Here is an 18,466-nt window from a genome sequence, read left to right as displayed (position 1 = left end):
CTCCCCATTCTCACCTTCACTTGCCCTCCAAGCATCCTCTGTTGACTTTGCCTTTATTGCTCATTGCCTCCCGTGCCCCACTATCAGTCACCTGTGTACCGTTCTCCCCCCCACCCGAGGGGTGGATCCGCCCGTATGTGACTCCCCACCCCTCCAAAGTACCGCCAACCAGGGAACCCCCGGAGGGCGGTTCCCTGCCCCACCCCCGTGTACAACGAATGCAACCGCCACCCTGTGGCGTCCGATGGCTGACCAGCCACCACCACCTTACCGCGCGTCTCTGGCACACAAATAACCGATGCGAGGCAATCCCCGACCAGGAAAGATGCCCCCCTTGCGCGGTAAAGGACCAAGCCCACTTTTTGTCTGCAATCCGTGTAATCCGACCTTCGTCGGGCCAAACCATGTCAGTGACATGAGTCCCTCTTCGCCGGTGAACGACCATCCACCACCTGTATCCGTGCCCCAGATTCACCAATCACATTCCCGATCAGTTGTCAGGAAGCTGCCCGCCTTTGTTAAGGTGAACGACCATCCACCAATCATTTCTGCTTCCCGCTACAAAGCACATATTCCGGGCCATTCGTTGCTAAAGGTGCCCCCCCATGGTGACTGACCATCCACCACCATTCCTGCGCCTCAAGTAAGTCAAAGGAACTTTGGCCAACATTGAGCGCGACGAAAGTACCCCTCCAGGTGAAAACGGCCAGCCACCCTCTGCTAGCCGCCAGTGCAACAGAGAAAAATTCACAGGCCAAACATCCACCCCCTGCTTGCTGCCAGTGCAACACAGAAAAATCCACAGGCCAAACACCCACCCCCTGCTTGCCGCCAGTGCAACAGAGAAAAATGCACAGGCCAGACATCCGCCCCCTGCTTGCTGCCAGTGCAACACAGAAAAATCCACAGGCCAAACACCCACCCCCTGCTTGCCGCCAGTGCAACAGAGAAAAATGCACAGGCCAGACATCCGCCCCCTGCTTGCCGCCAGTGCAACAGAGAAAAAATTCACAGGCCAAACACGGTCTCCAAACAAGGCGCCCCCCGCCTCAGTGAACGACCATCCACCTCTTTGCTTGCCCCCCATTCGAACCGCCAGGATTCTCGGGCTGGAAACCTTGCTCATGTCAGGCTCCCCCTTCTCTGTGAACAACCATCTCCATATTGCGTGCCTCCATTTGGAAAACACATTTGAAGGAACCGAAACAGTGTGCGTCACAAGTGCACCCCCGCCCCTCCTGCGGTGAGTGACCACCCACCCATTTGCTCATTCAAATTAAACAGATAGGATCCTTGGACCACAACCCCGCTCATAGAAAAAGAGCCCCGGTTGCGGTGAACGACCATTCACCCTGTGCTTGCCTCCAATCGAAAAACGCCAGGACTCTCGCGGCCGAAACTTGCTCCTGTCAAGCTCCCCATGAACGACCATCCAACCAATCGCCTGTCTACCACTAAAACCAAATACGACTGGGATCGAAACTGTAAGCTTTGTCAGCGCACCCCCTGCGGCGAATGACCCTCCCCCATGTACTCATCCCAATTGAAACAGATAGGATTCTCAGGCCTGCGGTGGACAGCCAACTGCGGATCCCCCCCTACCCGCAGTGAACGACTATTCACCCAACCGGGCCAGCAATCCGTCCCCAGGTGTTCTCGAGCCAAACTTTGTCCCTGTTAGGTGTCCCCCGAGGCGACGACCATCCACAGCCTGCACCTCCGTTCGAATGTAAGTGAGTGATGGTCCTGACCATTCCTGGACTGCGACAGACGGCTCCCCGTGAAAAAAGGCCCCCCACCTTCCATCGCACCCCAAACAGTCCCATCACCCAGGGCGCCATGGCCTGGACCTCCACATCCCTGACCCCCCAAAACAATCTCCCCCAAGCACAAAACATGTGTATATCCATGACGCCCCATGTTCCGTTCACTGGAAACACATCCCCTGCTAAGCATCCCAGGATAATGCCAGACCTGACATATCCCAGTAAACTTTTCCCCATCAAGTATCCACAAATCAGGGCAACCTCCCATGTCCTGTGCCAAACGGTGACCGTACTGGTACCAACATCCCCCCCCCCCCCACAAACGCTATTCCGACCCAAACTCTCACCAGGCAACCACTCACCGATCGTGGACCCCACCCAGTAACGTCCACACACCCGCCAGCGCGCCTCCACCGTCGACCAAATACCGGGAGAAAAGGCCACACCCATCCAGGCGACAGCCCTGGCTTCCACTCTACTTCCAGACCCCTTGGTAGGGAAGAAAAATCAGTCCTGTAAAAGAAAATACATGGCGTACCCCCAGCCCTCTAATGGCCGTCGGCCTGATCCCCTCCGCAAGACAAAACCCCAGGTCCCCCTTATGACAACACAGCTGCTGCCGCCACCGACCCCCCCCTCCCCCCCCCCCCAAGAACCACACTCCTCTCCAGACCGTCCCGCCACAGAACATCCCTGTTACGCACACGGCCAGTAAATACCAGGAGAAATGTCTCCCCCTGTCGAAAGCCAACTCTTTCCCTCCAGGAATGATAGGAATCATTTGTTTGGTTGGCAGCTCACTACAGCATCCAGCGTCGCGTTGCTAGCGCGCTGTTTTTATTTACCCGTTTTGTATTTTTGTTTTCTGTTTATCTCCCCTGTTTTTATCTGGAAGTGTCCTCCTAGGGGTCCCCCTTACCTGCACAATAATTTGTGATTCATCGCTGCTTGAGCGGGCCCGGTTCCGGGTTGGTTGGGGTTCTGCCGAGTTTGATATTCGGGCGCCATCTTGGGAAGGGCATTGACGCTCTTTCAGCGCCATATTGAGTGTCCTGGTGGGGCGGTGTCACCTCACCTGAGGCACTATTTAAACCAGTTCCCTGAGCGCAGCGGGATTACGCAGCGGGGTTGCCTTCGCTTGTGCCAGAGTCTTGCCAGAGTCTTGCCAGAGTCTTGCCAGAGTCTTGCCAGAGTCTTGCCAGAGTCTTGCCAGAGTCTTGCCAGAGTCTTGCCAGAGTCTTGCCAGTCTGCGCCCGTCAGCGTTTCGGAGGCGGCGGAGCGGCGGGAGGGCCTGGCTTTACAGGGTTCCCTATCTTCGGGTAAGATGGTCTGTTATTCACCGAGGGAACTCCGCGGCTTGCAAAAAGTCTCCTGTGCGTGTCGATGCGTCTTTCCGGGACGCTACAGGGGTAAACGGTTCTGTCCTGGGTGTGGTTGGTCGCCTGGTTATGCCCCCGCTGCCTCACTGCAGAGAGGTGAGGATCGTGTGAAACATCTTTGCTTATTGCTCAACACGAGATCAGTATGTAAGCATGCCCTGGAGATCTTTGATCTCCTTGTTAGGGAAAAACCACTATGTCTTCTGCTGACCGAAACCTGGCTGGGGAAGATGTCCAATCCGGACATTATGGCGGCTATTCCACCGGATTATAACATCTTTCGGCAAGATAGAGCCAAGGGAAGGGGAGGTGGGGTGGCGGTTGTGGTGAAGAAGATACCTTCCTGCTCTATTCTTCCCTTGAATACAATCGCTGGATCTGAATCCCTTGCCTTTACCATTAGGTTGACCCCGCAACAAGCTTTGAAAGGGTTGTTGATATATAGACCCCCTGGACCAGTGGGTTCTTTTTTCGATGACCTCCAGGTTGCCATCTCTGGACTGGCTTTAAATGCGCGGCACTGTCTGCTGGCGGGAGATTTTAATTTTCATATGGATGTGGGTGAGGACTCGGACTCGAACAAACTGTTTGATATTACGGCTCCTCTGGGCCTCGTCCCCTTTCTCGTGGGCCCCACACACGACAAGGGTCACACCTTGGATCAGGTTTTTTCCTCGGTCCCTTTAGTCAACATTGAGCTTCTCCCGGTGCTCTGGACTGACCATAGGCTGGCCAGGTTCTCTGTAGTGGGCAGCGAGAAACTACCCAGAAGCGCCCCTAGACGGTATGGCCCTGCTTTGAGGGCTTTGCACAGAGTGACTCCTGAGTTGTTAGCTCAGGCTTCTATGGACCATCCGTGCCCCCCCCTCAGGTGATTTAGAGCAGGACGTAGAGTCCATGCAGGTGTGGTTGCTGGAGAGGCTGAACGACCTAGCCCCCGCAATGGCCCCTCGGGCCACGGCTAAGCGGGTCTCGGCACCGTGGTTCACTGAGGCATTGTGCGCTACTCGTCGCCAGTGCAAGGTGGCTGAGAGGGCATGGCGCCTCCAGTATGATTTGGAGGCCAGACTTGCTTACAAGACAGCGGTCAAAGCTTATCATCGCGATATTCTCCGTGAGAAAAAGGACTATCTTGCCAGGAGGATAGAGGCTGCCTCCAACTCATGCAAAGAGATCTTTATTGTGGTGAGGGAGTTTACGGCCCCCAGATCCAACATGCCCCAAAGAGCGCCATCCGAGTCGTGGGTCTGTGATCTTGCCAAGTTTTTTACGGACAAGATCAAATCTATCCAGGATTCTTTTACAGTGAGGTCTGCGGAAGTGTTTTTCAGCATGGTGGCCGGATTAGTTCCGTTGTCTGCGTGGGACGCGGTTCTGGCAGAGTTTCCCTCTGTCTCCACCGATGCCTCCCTCGCACTTCTGGCCAATCTTAAATCTGGTTCGCCATTAGACCCCTGTCCGGCCAAATTTTTGGCCAGGATGGCGGCTGTGGTTAACCCATTGGTCAACCCTCTCTTGAACTTGTCCTTGAGTGAGGGGAGGGTCCCGCAGTCTTGGAAAAGGGCAATGGTGATCCCCTCCTCAAGAAGCCTGGGCTAGACTCAGAGGTTTTGGCCAACTACAGGCCGATTTCCCTCCTCCCGGCGCTGGCTAAAATCACGCAGAAACATGTGCATGGCGTTCTCTCAAGCTTTCTAGAATCCAATGACCTGCTGCACCCCTCGCAATCCGGTTTCCGTCCGAATTTAAGTACGGAGACGGCACTCCTGGAGGTGTCAGAGGTCATTAGGGAGACACTGGATTCTGGAGGCAAGGCCATGCTTGTCATGCTTGATCTGTCGGCGGCCTTTGACACCGTCCCCCATGAGGTGCTCCTCGCCAGACTCCATGACATCGGTCTGAGGGGGACGGTGTTCAATTGGTTTACATCTTTTCTTGAGGGCCGCCGACAAACTGTCTGGGCCTCCCCGAGCTCCACTGAGATGCCGCGATTGGGAGTCGGAGTTCCGCAGGGATCTGTGTTGAGCCCGACTCTTTTTAACATCTTTATGACCCCTCTGGCGGCACTAGTGGAGTCTTTTGGGGCCCAGATCGTGTCCTACGCGGATGACACTCAATTGCTCTTCACGTGTGGGAAAGATCAGGCTTTTGATGGAGAGAGTATTCGGGGCTGCTTAGGGATGGTCTTTAACTGGTTTCACAGAATAGCCTCAAGGCCAATTCCAACAAATCGGAGGTGTTGTTTTTTGGTTGTTCCTTAGACCCCGACTGGCTGGCCTGGTGGCCAATGGATGTGTCCCCCTGCCCAGGCATCGCAGGTGGCAAAAAATCTGGGAGTGAAGATTGATAATAATCTGACGCTGAGATCACATATTCTTGGTTTGACGGGCACATGCTTCGACATTCTTAAGATGCTCCGGAAGTTCCTGCCTTTGCTCACAGAAGAGCATAGAAAGATCACTGTGCAAGCCTTAATTGGCTCCAGACTGGACTATGCCAACGTCCTTTATTTAGGTCTTCCGGACTATCTTGTTCAGCGGCTGCAGGTCGTGCAGAACTCTGCGGCTCGCGCCATTTTTGGCCTCCATAGGCGAGTGAGAGCGTCCGGTTTGGTGCAGTCGCTTCATTGGCTGCCCATCCGGAAGCGGATCATGTTTAAAACATTGACCCTGGCGCACAAAGCGCTTTTCAGCTCCGGAGCTAGGTACTTACAGCGCAGGCTTGTCTTTTATCGCCCGGCCTGATCTCTGCGCTCGGAATCTCTGTTTTTGGCTGCGGTTCCTCGAGTGAGGAAGGCCCGTACCGGGGGGCGCTCCTTTAGTCTGAGGGCCCCTCAGCTGTGGAACACCTTGCCTCTGGCCTTGCGGCGCTCATCCAATCTGCTCCTGTTCAGGAAGAGCCTTAAGACCTGGCTTTTTAACCTTTAGGATGTCTTTTTTTGTCCTTTCCCTGTTAGTGTCTGTTCTATGGTGTTATGTTTTTTATACTGAGCTGCCTAAATAAAACGCCGGGACACTCCTTTTTGAGTAGCCGTGCGCTATAGAAATAAAATTTAACATAACTAACTGCACTCGTAATCCCTGGTGATCTTCCCACACTCTCCCCTGCCCCCCGAACAAACCGACACCAATACGCCCGGCCCCTACTGCCCTCATGTCCGTGCGCACCTCTGCAACTACACCGCACCTCAGCTGCTCCGTTCGCAAAGCCCGCGCCCCAATTTGGCACTACCAATATGCCCCTCGCGATCCAACCTACCTCCCCTCGGTTCCTTCTTATCTGTAAGTTGCTCTGAACCACAAACCCCCGCCTCCGTGGCGCGCAGTACCAAGCACCCAGTTCAACGCCAAACAACCCCCCCCCCCCCCCCCCAAGACCACAGCACACAGCGTCCCCAATACCGCTACCACCGCGCTACATCTTCCCGTACCACCTCGGCCAACAGGTCCACCCCGAGCCGCCCTTCACACCCCCGCAAACGCTTCCTTCATAAACTCCTCGTCCCTTTGGAAAAACGCTCCCAAACAATTCCCGCCAAAAAACACCCCCGCCATAGCCGACGCGTCAGACGCTCACCGCCACACCACGCCCATCCTTTGAAAACTCCCCCAGGCCTGAGTCCGCTGATAAAGGCTGTGAATTCCCTCCTGCACTCCTTTCACGCCCCATTGACTGCCATGCCACCTACTCCTGGGGACGAAAACCACTCACCCTCCGGCATAGCCCGACACAACAATTCCCCAACCTTTGCGTGAAAATCCCCACCGACAAGATGTGAAGCCTTCCGCCACCTACACGGTACACCAAAACCAGGCTTCCGCCTCCCCGGCGTATGCAGCACCCACCTTCACTACTCCAACCTTGCGCCCCACGTGGCGCTGCCACGACGCCACGCCCGTCATGCTGCGGGTAGCGTCCGAATCTCGCAGGAACACTCCTCCCCACCGCCAGTATAAGCATCCAGACCCCAGAGCCCCCCACCCACCTGAAAGCCAATGTCACGTCCAAATGCCACCAGGGAGCCGACCGGCCAACCCTGTCATCCCGCTGCCAAGTATCCGCTGTGAATTATGTCACCCACACTGTGACCCCGTCATGACTCCTGCCGCAGCAGCACTGGTATACCCCAGCACATCCCCCCCCAAACTCGCAGCACATTGCCTCTGAATCGCCATGATCCCCGCAAAGCTGTCCGCATCCCCAGCCCGCAGCCTTGATCGCGCACCTAAGGGCTGCTCCAGCACAACGCCCCTTTACCCATAGGCGCCATGCCCCTCGTGGCTGTGCCTGCATGTCCCACCTTGGCCCCCTTGACCCCTACCACAATAAAGAACAATCCTGGCACCATGTACCCCCCCCAAACCAGTCAACCCAACATCCCCAGCACACAGCACCCACAGAGCCCCACAGCTCCCCACGCAACCACACCATCCGACCCCACGCATTTCTCACACCACAACCATGCCAACTCATCACAAAACATAATTAACAGTGTCTGGATAAAAAGGTGTATCTGAGGCTGCGCGAATCCCCCAGTGGAGGGCAGACCGCCGCGGACTCCGCTACTGCTTCGGGCCAGCGTTTGGAGGCCGTAGTGCGCCCCGCTGGTATCACCTGTTGTCGAGCTTGGCCACCGTCCGTATTCCGCTCCCTCCACCAGGTCGCCATAACCAGGTAGGCTCAAGCACCACCGGGCCTCGCGCCGTCCCGGCTGTCCCTCACCTAGTCCCTGATACCCTGCTCCGTGTGGTCCACAAACCCCACCGGGACCCGCCCGTGACCAACCAGAAAAAAGAGCGGGCTCCCAGGGCGGATGGGCCCACGCCCCACCTTGCCGCAGAAAATGACTGGGGGCCTGCTGCACCGTTGCCGGCTCCGGTCTCCGCCGCTGAATGTGTCTCAATGCCCACTGCCTAATAGCCGATGAATGCCTGCAACAAAGTTCAGCCACCCCTCTCCAGCAGCGAACAGGGGTCCCCCGCAAAACGATGAGCAATAGCATCCAAAATGCACCCGCTGCCTGAACCGGGACCGTTCCCACCCTCCCCCCAGGCGTGCAGGGCAAGACCCCCCCCAGGACAGCGGACAAAGGGTGGAAAGAACCCCCCCCCCCCCCCCCCGCAGGCCAAAGCAGCGCGACAAAAAAACCCGGGGAAAAGCCTGAGGAAAATAAAACGCGCCCCCCCCCCCCGCCCGCTCCCAGACATGGTGTCCCGGCACTATCTGCCAAATCCCGCCAACTGCCGCCATGCACTCCCACAGCTCCGCAGTGCGAACCGCCGCAACCCCCACTCCCCCCCCCCCCCCCCCCCCCCCCCCCCGCCGCACCAGTCATTCCCCACACGCGCACCTACTCACTGCATGCTGAATCCCCAACCGGGCCAGGGGCTGCTCCCGATCGATACTCCCGCCATGACGTCTCCAACCGGCCCGCTCAGACTCCTCACTCGCCTCGTGGTGAAAACACCTGCCGCACCAAAAACTCCCCAGGGGCATCTTCCCGGAGACTGACCTGACAACTAGCCAACCCTCCATCTGCCAGCTGATCGACAAATCAGCCAACACTAAACAGACCCTAAAACCTAACACACTTAAAACGTCCTCCCGGTGGTGCACAGGTGTCAGGAAGAGGCCGGATCTTCCTCTCCTGACACCTTATGTGCCCTCCACCTTGTCCTTCCGTTCCTTGTGCGAAAACCCCGGGGTAAGACTGGTCTGCGCCCCTACTTCCCCCGGGGGCCGCATTCCGCAGCTATGGGGGCTGCATTTAATTACTGAGGTCCCGCATATTGTCTGCTGGCACTAACATGCCGAGTGAAATAACTCTGTTGAGGTCTTAATGGTTTTAATGCTCTGGTAGTTTACATCGCTAACATAGCACACGGACCCCGCTTACGGTGCTTACTTTCACCAGCAGGATTACTTACACGGACACGTATATAGCTTCACGATCTTAAGAGGTTGAGTTGAGGAGTACATCGGAATACACATGACCAGGGTTAGCTAAAACGCTCATTGACCTTGGCTCATTTTGTGGCTGTTTTACCATAGCTCATACTAAGGCTGATCAAACGTCTTCAACTAAAGCTATGAGAAACTCTACACACTGTTTTCCTGTTGTTATCCCAGCGCCCCAGCCAAATGAGACAGGGCTCCTATGGGGAGACCAGAGGAGATTTAGACCCCACTTTCCTTGCACACTGAAGCATATTCTCTAAATGCTCTTGAACTGACATCCATGAGGCTACAATGCGACCTGCACTTTCATGTTATTGGTTGACATTTTACAAATAAGATAAGTAGAAATTATAATATGCTCATGACAAATGAATCACCCTGAATTAGAAACTGAACAATTTTTGTTTTATAACATCACAGCCATCGAATGCAAGTGCATTTTCACCGTATTAAAACCACTCTGCCTTAACTGTTTTTATTCCCCCTTGTATAGTAGTCCAGCATACGTAGGAGCTACGCTCTATGTATTGACCACCGGGTACTGTTGATGCCTGGACATTTTACTGACTTAGGTGAGTCCTATCCTGCCGTCTCTGCTGCTCCACTGAATTCCCACAGGGGCGTTTAATCACCTTAGCTCACTGGGGAGGGGGGGTTCACCACTCACTTTTATTTATTTTACTCTGCGCCTACACGACGGCGTTCACCACAATTAATTTAGAACCGAATACAGAGTCATAACACAGGCTGTGTCTTCATTTGTTTTTTTCACCCTACTTGCCTGTAATGTTATCTCCTTTTTCCCACTATAGGCAGATCCAGGCTACCACAGGTATTACCACTTCGAATAGGATACCCCGTCTTTTTTTTTGTTGCAAAAACTGAGTTACCAAGCAATTTTTAAGTGTAGATAGTCTTTCATTCTTTCCGGTCCTGAAGAATCGCGAGTAAATATACAATACGCGAGAAACATGTTGGCCTCTGATGAATGAGACACAGACACTTTACCGCGAGACATTACACTTAGACGAGTGCTGTGCTCACTGTTTTTAATTAGGACAGGAGACCCCCAGAATAAAATTATTCCATGTCATGTACTCCCAGTCCTATTTTTTAAAATCACATTTGCACATCTACATGCTTCTGGCCTCATACCCACACTTCACCATACGGCTGTTGGATAAAAGATCTCCGACAAAGTGCCCCTTTTCTGAGCCCGTTGGGTATTGCACCGCCAACCCAACGAGGAGCAGTCCATATGATGAAGCATGACTCCTGAAAGGGTGTTTGAGGGCATTAAAATCCAACAAATGGATTTCAAACTCTAGGTGGGCTTAGCTGGACACCGCCTTTTCTTTACTCCGCATTTTACCACTAGAGGAACAGCAGAACAACACTTGTTTGACACATTCTTAGGGGCTACTGTTCTTGCTGCACCTCCCACTCACCTGCGAGTGGAAATAGTCCTAGTATCCCTCCATTTTGAATACAAATTGTGTATACACACATTACCATGAGACCAGTTTGACACTTCCTCATACTCCCTCTCCAAGCCTCCCCCCCCCACCCCCCACTGGCCAGGGTAGACATACATTCAATCTGCCCTGCCCCCACTCGAGCCGACATGTATACACTTTTACACCCCTCTCTCAATCTTCCACCGATGGTCGGGCAAAAGTGCGGAGCGGAGGTCCCAGAGGTGATTGGGGGGAGGAGGTGCCACGGGCAGGGTTTCTTGTTTTGCAGGACCCCCCCCACCCGCTAATGCATTCCATGGAATGCCTTGCAGAATGCGTGCCCTGGCGTGGAATAAGAAATAGTTAAACGCTGGGGGAAGCCAAACTGCTTTGCTGAGCAGGCCCCTACAGTGCATGGGGGGGGGGGCGCAACTGGTGAGGGTGCTCTCATTGAGCCCATTCTGTAGGGGAGCCCCACCATTTTGCGTTATGCCGCTTGTCCGCCACAGTTGCATATTCTCCTTGGGTAGATCACCCCAGTCCCATCAGCGGACATGTACACTTTCTCACACTCACGGGTAGACACCCGTGTCTACACCCACATACACATATACACACTGCTACACCCTTGAGGCAAGTTAATAATTTACAATTCTATTGTTTTTATTCTTAGTCTTATTCTTAGCTGCAGTACGTCAGCTCTTCGTAGACTTAGCACATCAATTCAGTATTTCATTTGCATGTCCCGCATCCACACTCCAGAGTCAAGTTCTTTTGTTGCTGCTCCTTTATTACCGCTTCACTTGGTTTCAAGCACTCTATCTTGGTGCACTTTAATGTTATCGATCGTTCCTCCTCGTGCCTGTGACTCCCTCTTTATGTAAATATCACTATACAGTTTCAGGCTTGCATATTTGCTCTTAGACATTTACATGTTCGTGCCCGCTCATACTCAATCCCCTTTAGTCTTGGTCTGCCGCATTTCAATGTTCGTCCTTTTGCCCTCAGACAGGGGGGTGGGGAGTACTATGGAATGGGTAATGCTGTGTAAAAGGGAAGTGTGCAGTTCTCTGTTTTGCCAGTTGGTGGAAGTACGTGACTGGGAAATGGAATCAAAGACAGGGTCCAGGACTGCTTGGTGACTTGTGCCCATTTACATATGGAAGAGTGTCTCGGATTGGCCTCCTAACTCAAGATCATTATAGATAAACTTTCCACCCAAAAATCCGATATCTGTCTGATCATTCAAAAGGAAGAAAAGCAAGACTCCAACATCCAGAAGGCATTAGATTGAAAAGTACAAAACGGTACAAAATTCTGGAAACGTAATAACCTAGGGGATTGTGGTCAACGTAGTCTCAGGGCTGGTGTTGTTCAGACCTGGTCATGAAAATGAGCAAGGCCTGCTGTGGGCTTGAATGAATGAATATTAGTCTTCTAAAGCGCAAATTTAGCACAAAGGCGCTGCAGGAGGGGCGGTCAGACAAATACATTTATGGCTCAGACTGATGAAGATGTAAAGAGCCAGGTCTTCAGAGCCTTGCGGAGTCGAGAGTGAGACACTTGTCCAGAGATATTAGGCTTGAGGCCTTCGAGAAGCCACTGGATAGGGAGCTCCTCCAGCCAGTGTGCCTGTGATATTTCGGGCACTTTGGCTGAGGAGAAATATAACTAGGTTAAAAATTGGAGGAAAGGTGGCGTGTGAAGCACAGTAGTGCAGGGTGGCTGTAGGTAAATTGATGTACTTTCAAAGTTTCCTATTTGGCTTCCTCAACATGGATTTCCAGGTGGCTTCAGGAAAATACCAATTGTTTGAAAGAGTCAGTTTTCGGTTTGGTTTTCCCTTTAAACTAGATATTTCTTAGAGACTTTGCTTTCTCACAACTTGAAAAATTAGTTCACATGTGAATGTGTTGCGTTTCACCCTATATAGGAGATTAGTTCTATTGAGGTCTTCATCAGGAAAGTGAATTCCTTACCCAGTTGTAATTGTATAGCGCTTACTCCCCCTGGCAACGAACGCATCAAAGAGATTTTTGGCGAGTAGCACACTACCCTGGAACTCAAAAAAGATTGGTTGTGTATTAGCATTGGGAAATATGAGTTAATCTGAGCAGTGGAAACACGTCTGTTGGATTGAAAGGGATAAAGGAGGGAAAGAGGAGGAAACAGTCTAGAAAGTGTTATTTAGGACATCATAGTAGTAAGATGAGGTTTGGGATAAGTACAAGGAGGGATAGAAGGAGGAAGAGTATGGAAAGGGTTGGGTTATTAGGAAGATACTTGTAGTAAAATGTGTTCATTCCATCTTCACCTAGCTGTGTTAATTGCTGGTAGTATGGGAGATGCATGGTTTTCTGAGTGGACTGAACACTCGGGAAATTTACCACAAGGTCTCTTCACCCTTTACAGATCTTAACTGCTTTTCTCTCTAAAGTTACTCACTGGTTCCTTTGCATATTCAACACTGGATTGATTCAATTCCTAAGGTGATGGGTGTTTACTGACAGGTTTATTAATAGGGGGGTTGTGGAGGATCAAAAGTCTATGATGCAACTAGTGTCACCTGTCCAATGTTGTAGAGTGAAGGACTGCATCTGTACTACCTGTCCCACTTAGTAATAAAAGGGACTGCCCCAAAGGGAGAGAATTCCTGTCCTGGCAGTACCTCTCCCAAGGAGGAAGTGGAAGGGGCTGTCAATGTAGACTGCATTGCTGTACTTCTATTACCTGCCCAAGCAGTAGAAGGGCTTCCTCTGTGTTACCTGAGCACCTAGTAGAGTGAATGTATGCCATTATCATATAGTCAGTAAATTACTTCACCTGTATAACTTGTCCCATGCGTTCAGTTGAATGAGTGCCTCTCTGCAATGTAAAATAATGCCTCGGCTAACTGCCTTATGGGCAAAAGGGGCAGAAAACCCAAAGATATGTAACATAACTACCTCTGGTATAGGTGATGCATTGTTGACTGTAATCTGAGGACCCAGTGTAGAATCCAAGCTTCCACGTGCAACTAAAATCAAGTGACTGGGAAAATCACTGAATGTGTCTGTACTTAGAAATTGTAAATATTTCATATTTAATAGAACAGTGAAACTTAATTGAAAAGTCACATCCTTAGTTGGTGTCCCCCAACCCCCATAATTGTTCAATGCTGCATTGCTCTCAAGCTATGGTTGTGCTTCATAAATGCCAATTCACTGCAAGCAGCTGCGATACCTGCCCCCCGAAGTACAAGGAAAGATGTATTTATTTATTTGAGAGTTTTATATAGCGCTAGCTAGACCCGTAGGTATTGGAGCGCTTTACAACTGTTTTTTTTTTTACATCAAAGATAACAATCTAAAGTTTGAAATGTGTGATAGTGAAAGAGTGTCGGTTTAACTGACCATGGTTTGTTTTTCTCCTCTCTGCAGGCTGCTTTACACTGTGGAATATTTGAGTAAGTCCAGTTTTTCTTTTCTCATAATGGTGATTATGCTTCTTCCTGTGCTGTGTCTAGACGATAAGAAACGCTCCTTAATGGGCTATGTAGTCTCCTGTAGTGGAGTCTACAGACGGAACCTCCAGCTTTTAATATGAGAGCCTCGTCTGAGCAATGAAATCCGCTCCAAGCTCCTTTTATCACTGGTATTACGGTGACTAGATTAAAGTAGTGACAATATTGTGCAGGATTGGGAGTAGTGACCCCACCCTAAGGCATCAGGCAGACTTACCAAGAGTAGTATCATGAAAAACTTTCAGTGTCAAATGCTCTCACATGACTAATGAAAGGACAGCCATGGCAGCAAGAGAAAACACGGTGTCAGCACACTGTAAATTATACTAAATTGAAGGTTAGTTTACTTGGTAGCAAAATAAACTCGCCATCTGTTTATAGTCTCATCATTTTGGGGTGAAAGGATCACGCTACAATCTCTCAAGTCTTAGATAAAGTCATTTTAGTGAAAAAAAAGCATCGCTATTAAAATGGAGATCGCCGCCAACGCGATACGTTCTCTTTTTGAAACTTCACCAGGGCTGAAAAATGTCTATATACAGTAATATAAATGCAGATATCGCGATTACATGTAAAACCCAAAAATGTCTATACAGGGTTCCCAAAAACATTTAGATTGGTCATAATCTTGACTGCTAGAACGTCTTTCTCAAGTAATATTTGTAAAGACTGGAAAACAAGAACTTCTACCCCAGGTACAACAGTATCTAATTACCTTTAAATAGCAATTCATCATTATAATACCTCATACCGGTGTTCTTTACCTAGCCTCTAGTCTAACGTTAACTGCAGACATGTACCGTTAACTAAAGAAACATATATTTACTTATATTCATCTCTCTATTCGCCTAGAATTAACCAGACTGTGTCAGAGGGTCTTCTCCAGCTCACTGTTCAATATATACATAATGTACTGTTAAAGCATAACCTCCAAGCAGTGGCATATATTCAGTGGAGGGGTGTGTGGTGGTACACCCCTCCCAATAAACGTATTTTCTGCTGAATAGTTGTATACAACTGCTTTCAGTCGGGTATGGTGAGGTCTATAGGCGCTCTCCTGGGATTTTTGCATACACACACTGACAAAAACACACACGCACACACTCTCTCATATCTGTTTTGAAAAGCCCTAAAAATGTTCATTTTACAAAGTATTGTTTCTCTCATTTGGTTCTGATATTAATATGTATTTCTCTCTTTCCACTGCCTCTAAGGCTTTCCTCATGTTTCCTACTTGTCATATAATGTAGTTTAACATTATAGCCAGCGTGATGCCTGGAAATTTGATGCTCACGCCCCCCAGTCTTACTAACCAAGCTAAGCCCCTGCGTCCAAGTCAAGCGATTAGACTCCTAGTTGTTTTTGGTGCAGTCTACATTGTAGAAAAATATATTATTTAAAATACAGTTAACTTAGCCCGGAGTTGAAAAGCTAGAAATGTTATTCACAATAGGCATTTGAATGTCATCAGTTCGCTATTCTGAAACAATGGAATGCTAAGAGACCAAGTTCAAAACTGCAAAGACATTTCTAGGTAGTGTAACCACATCAAATAAAAGAAATTAATGTTAAGAGGAACTATGTTTTGGGTTCGTAGGCAAATGGCAAGACCTGACCTAATCTCATATCACACCAGTGAAAACGCATCATATCGTGCGAAAGTGATCCACAGTAGAAAGTTACTTACATTAGGTGATTTAGATCTAGAATATCCCAAATAATTGGATTAAAAATTTACCCGATGGTGTACTTACTGATGCTGCTCAGGACCCCACTGTATCAACCAAGAAGTCCAAAATTTTAAAAACATACATTCATACCATCAGGTATGGCCTGATGCAAATACAGCCTCTATCTCAAATTTGATTAATTCCACAACATCTTATGTCGCAGAATAGAAGCTTTCAAACAGCGGTTGATAACACTTTCCTACTCCACTGCAGTGGTTTTCTTTCAAGAATTCTAATGAACACTAAGCCAAATTCGTATTAAAAATCACATATTATACTTGATGTCCAGAAACTTGGGGTGCTCGGGAATACAGAAAGCCAACGCCCTGAGAAACCTGGAGTTAAAAACCTGCAAATAGAGTATTTTTAATAGACCGTCATCTCATTATAAGTTAGAATAGCATTTATTATCGAACAAGAGAAACTGGCGACGTATGATGCGTACATGGCGGGTCATTGGAAGTCACCAGTAAGTAAATAAAATCCCCATTTAGTGGTATTCATTATTAAACACATTGTTTCCCAGCCATGTAAAACTGCCAAATTATCAGTTAAAAGAAATGCACAAGTATTTCTATTAAATATAACCTTCCATTTTGAGTAAACAAAGCTCAGTTTTCCAAAGAAAACATGACCTTTTTGACTCAAAAAACAATTTTCATTTTTAATAAATACATGGTCCCAGACGTCAACCCTTCATTTCCATCAAGTATTTGCATATACAGATACCTCACATAGACAGTTCTGCCTCACCTGCACAAGTATAACTATCACATGTCATTGAGGTCTACATTTTGTCATTTCAGACTGGCCACCTATGTTTGCCCATAGCGGCCATCTTAGGGGGAAAAAGCTTAAGCAAAGCCAGTGGGTCCATACCTAGGTGTTATGAATGGGGATACCTGTTATTTGTTTCCCAGAATATTTTTTTTACTTACTTTAATCCCAGTTCTAGCAGCAAAGCATGCATCACCTGTCTGGAACATGAGCTTCCCATTTAGGCTTGCTCTAGATTTAGTACTCTGAAGTTCCTTCATGTAAGACCATTACCCTTGCATGGAGGCCACAAATATTGTGTTTTTTGCCAGTGGGCCATCTCTCCAAGACACTTAGCCACTCTGTATTACCTGCTATAGCACCCTATTTGCTGATTTCAGTCAATCTCTAGCCATTTACTTCATTTCTTTCTGAAACCTATTTCTCTTTATTTGTGGTTTCATATACTATGGACGTAATCATTGAGACGGCATGCTTTACATAGTTGCATATGCTACTGTATAAAGTAATTAGGGTGAAGTTATACATAGTATCAATAGATGGTTTCATATTGTGGGTAAAGCACATAAAAGCATATCAGAAGAATAGTATTCAATTGGAGCACTGTTGTGTATTGTGGGTTAAGACCTATATACCAATTTCAGGTCTTGGGAAAACATATATATTTTTTTATTGTTATTGACATTAACTTTAGTGGACAAGGACAGTCGTTATATACATTTCAACAAAGACATTTTAAGGCTTCTTCAAAGGGGTCCATGGGAAAGTGATTTTTCTCTCCATTTCTCTTTCTCTACATTTCCCCCTGTTTCTGCCTACCTTTACTCTGTCTCTTAACAACTGTGGGACCTCCCCCAAGAAATCTTCCTTCACCTCATTTCTGAAAATGTAACTTATACTTAAATATTGTTTGGCATCATATAGGCTTGAATTCCTAGAAAATAGGTTATAAAATGAAGTGTTACCTGACAGGAGGCTTCAAAATGTCTTGCACAGCGCCACCATAAGCCTTTAGGCCTTATTGTGAGTTTGGTGGTGGTGGTGCAGGAGCAGGGCCGCCCCGCTCCCGCACCGCCAAACCCATGATTGAACCGCGCACTAGATTAGGAGTTTTCTCCTGTCTGGTGGGCTGTTCTTTGGCGTTCTCACGGCGGTGCCTATGAAATATGTAGCCGCAATGGGAACGCCCAAATCAGTACCTGCATGGCATAGACTGCTGCAGTCGATGCCGTGCAGGTACTGTGGTATATGTACATGGGGGGGGGCACAACATGTGCCCCTTTGCATGAACCTCATGGCGTAAAGGCACAAGCGGGCTCTGTAGGGCTGCCTTTGTTTACTCACTCCACACTTTTCATTTCGGTCGCACCACGTGGTGGTGAGGAAATTCATAATATGCTTGGCAGGGCCGCAGCGATCCCGCCAAGCATATTGCGGCCTGAAGGCTACTGTGCCACCGCCAGGGTTCTCTGATCCCTAGAGGTTGTGGCCCGACCACCCTGGTCTTAATCAAGTGGTCGAAGTCTGCCACTGCCATGCCCCCGTGAGCCTGGCAGTCCATGGACCGGCAGTCTCATAATGAGGCCCTAAAGTGGACACTGCATTTTAGACCGATGTTAAATTCTTCTTGTGACTGTCCCTCTCATTTTGTATAGATAAGCTGCTGTCATTATTTTATGATTTACTTTCATTTTTTTGGTGCGGGAGAACAGTAGACTGTGTTTTTATTGCTTGAGCCCATATTGTTCACAAACCGCACTCGGTTCAAGCGTTTCTTGAAGTTTAACCAGTTCTTGCCTCTCAACAGGTGCACTGGGGACTATTGCTGTGGTGGGCAGTGCTGTGCGAGAGACCAAGTCTACCTGGACAGCAGCTGGTATGGGTAAGGACTATATTT

The 18,466-nt window shown here is 49.3% G+C and overlaps 1 protein-coding gene across 1 annotated transcript in view; it reads left to right on the top strand.

Annotated features, from left to right (window-relative positions):
• The window catches only part of TMEM92 (transmembrane protein 92), an 84,739-nt gene that overhangs the window by 14,684 nt on the left and 51,589 nt on the right, over positions 1–18,466 (top strand). Inside the window, exons 2-3 of the mRNA XM_078641396.1 lie at positions 13,980–14,005; positions 18,377–18,451. Coding sequence (XP_078497522.1) covers positions 13,980–14,005; positions 18,377–18,451 — 101 coding nt within the window. The remainder of the gene's footprint in view (positions 1–13,979; positions 14,006–18,376; positions 18,452–18,466) is intronic.

This window comes from Lissotriton helveticus, chromosome 5_1 (genome assembly GCF_964261635.1).
Source record: "Lissotriton helveticus chromosome 5_1, aLisHel1.1, whole genome shotgun sequence".
Classification (NCBI taxonomy): Eukaryota; Metazoa; Chordata; class Amphibia; order Caudata; family Salamandridae; genus Lissotriton; species Lissotriton helveticus.
This window is presented reverse-complemented; position numbering and strand designations above follow the sequence as displayed.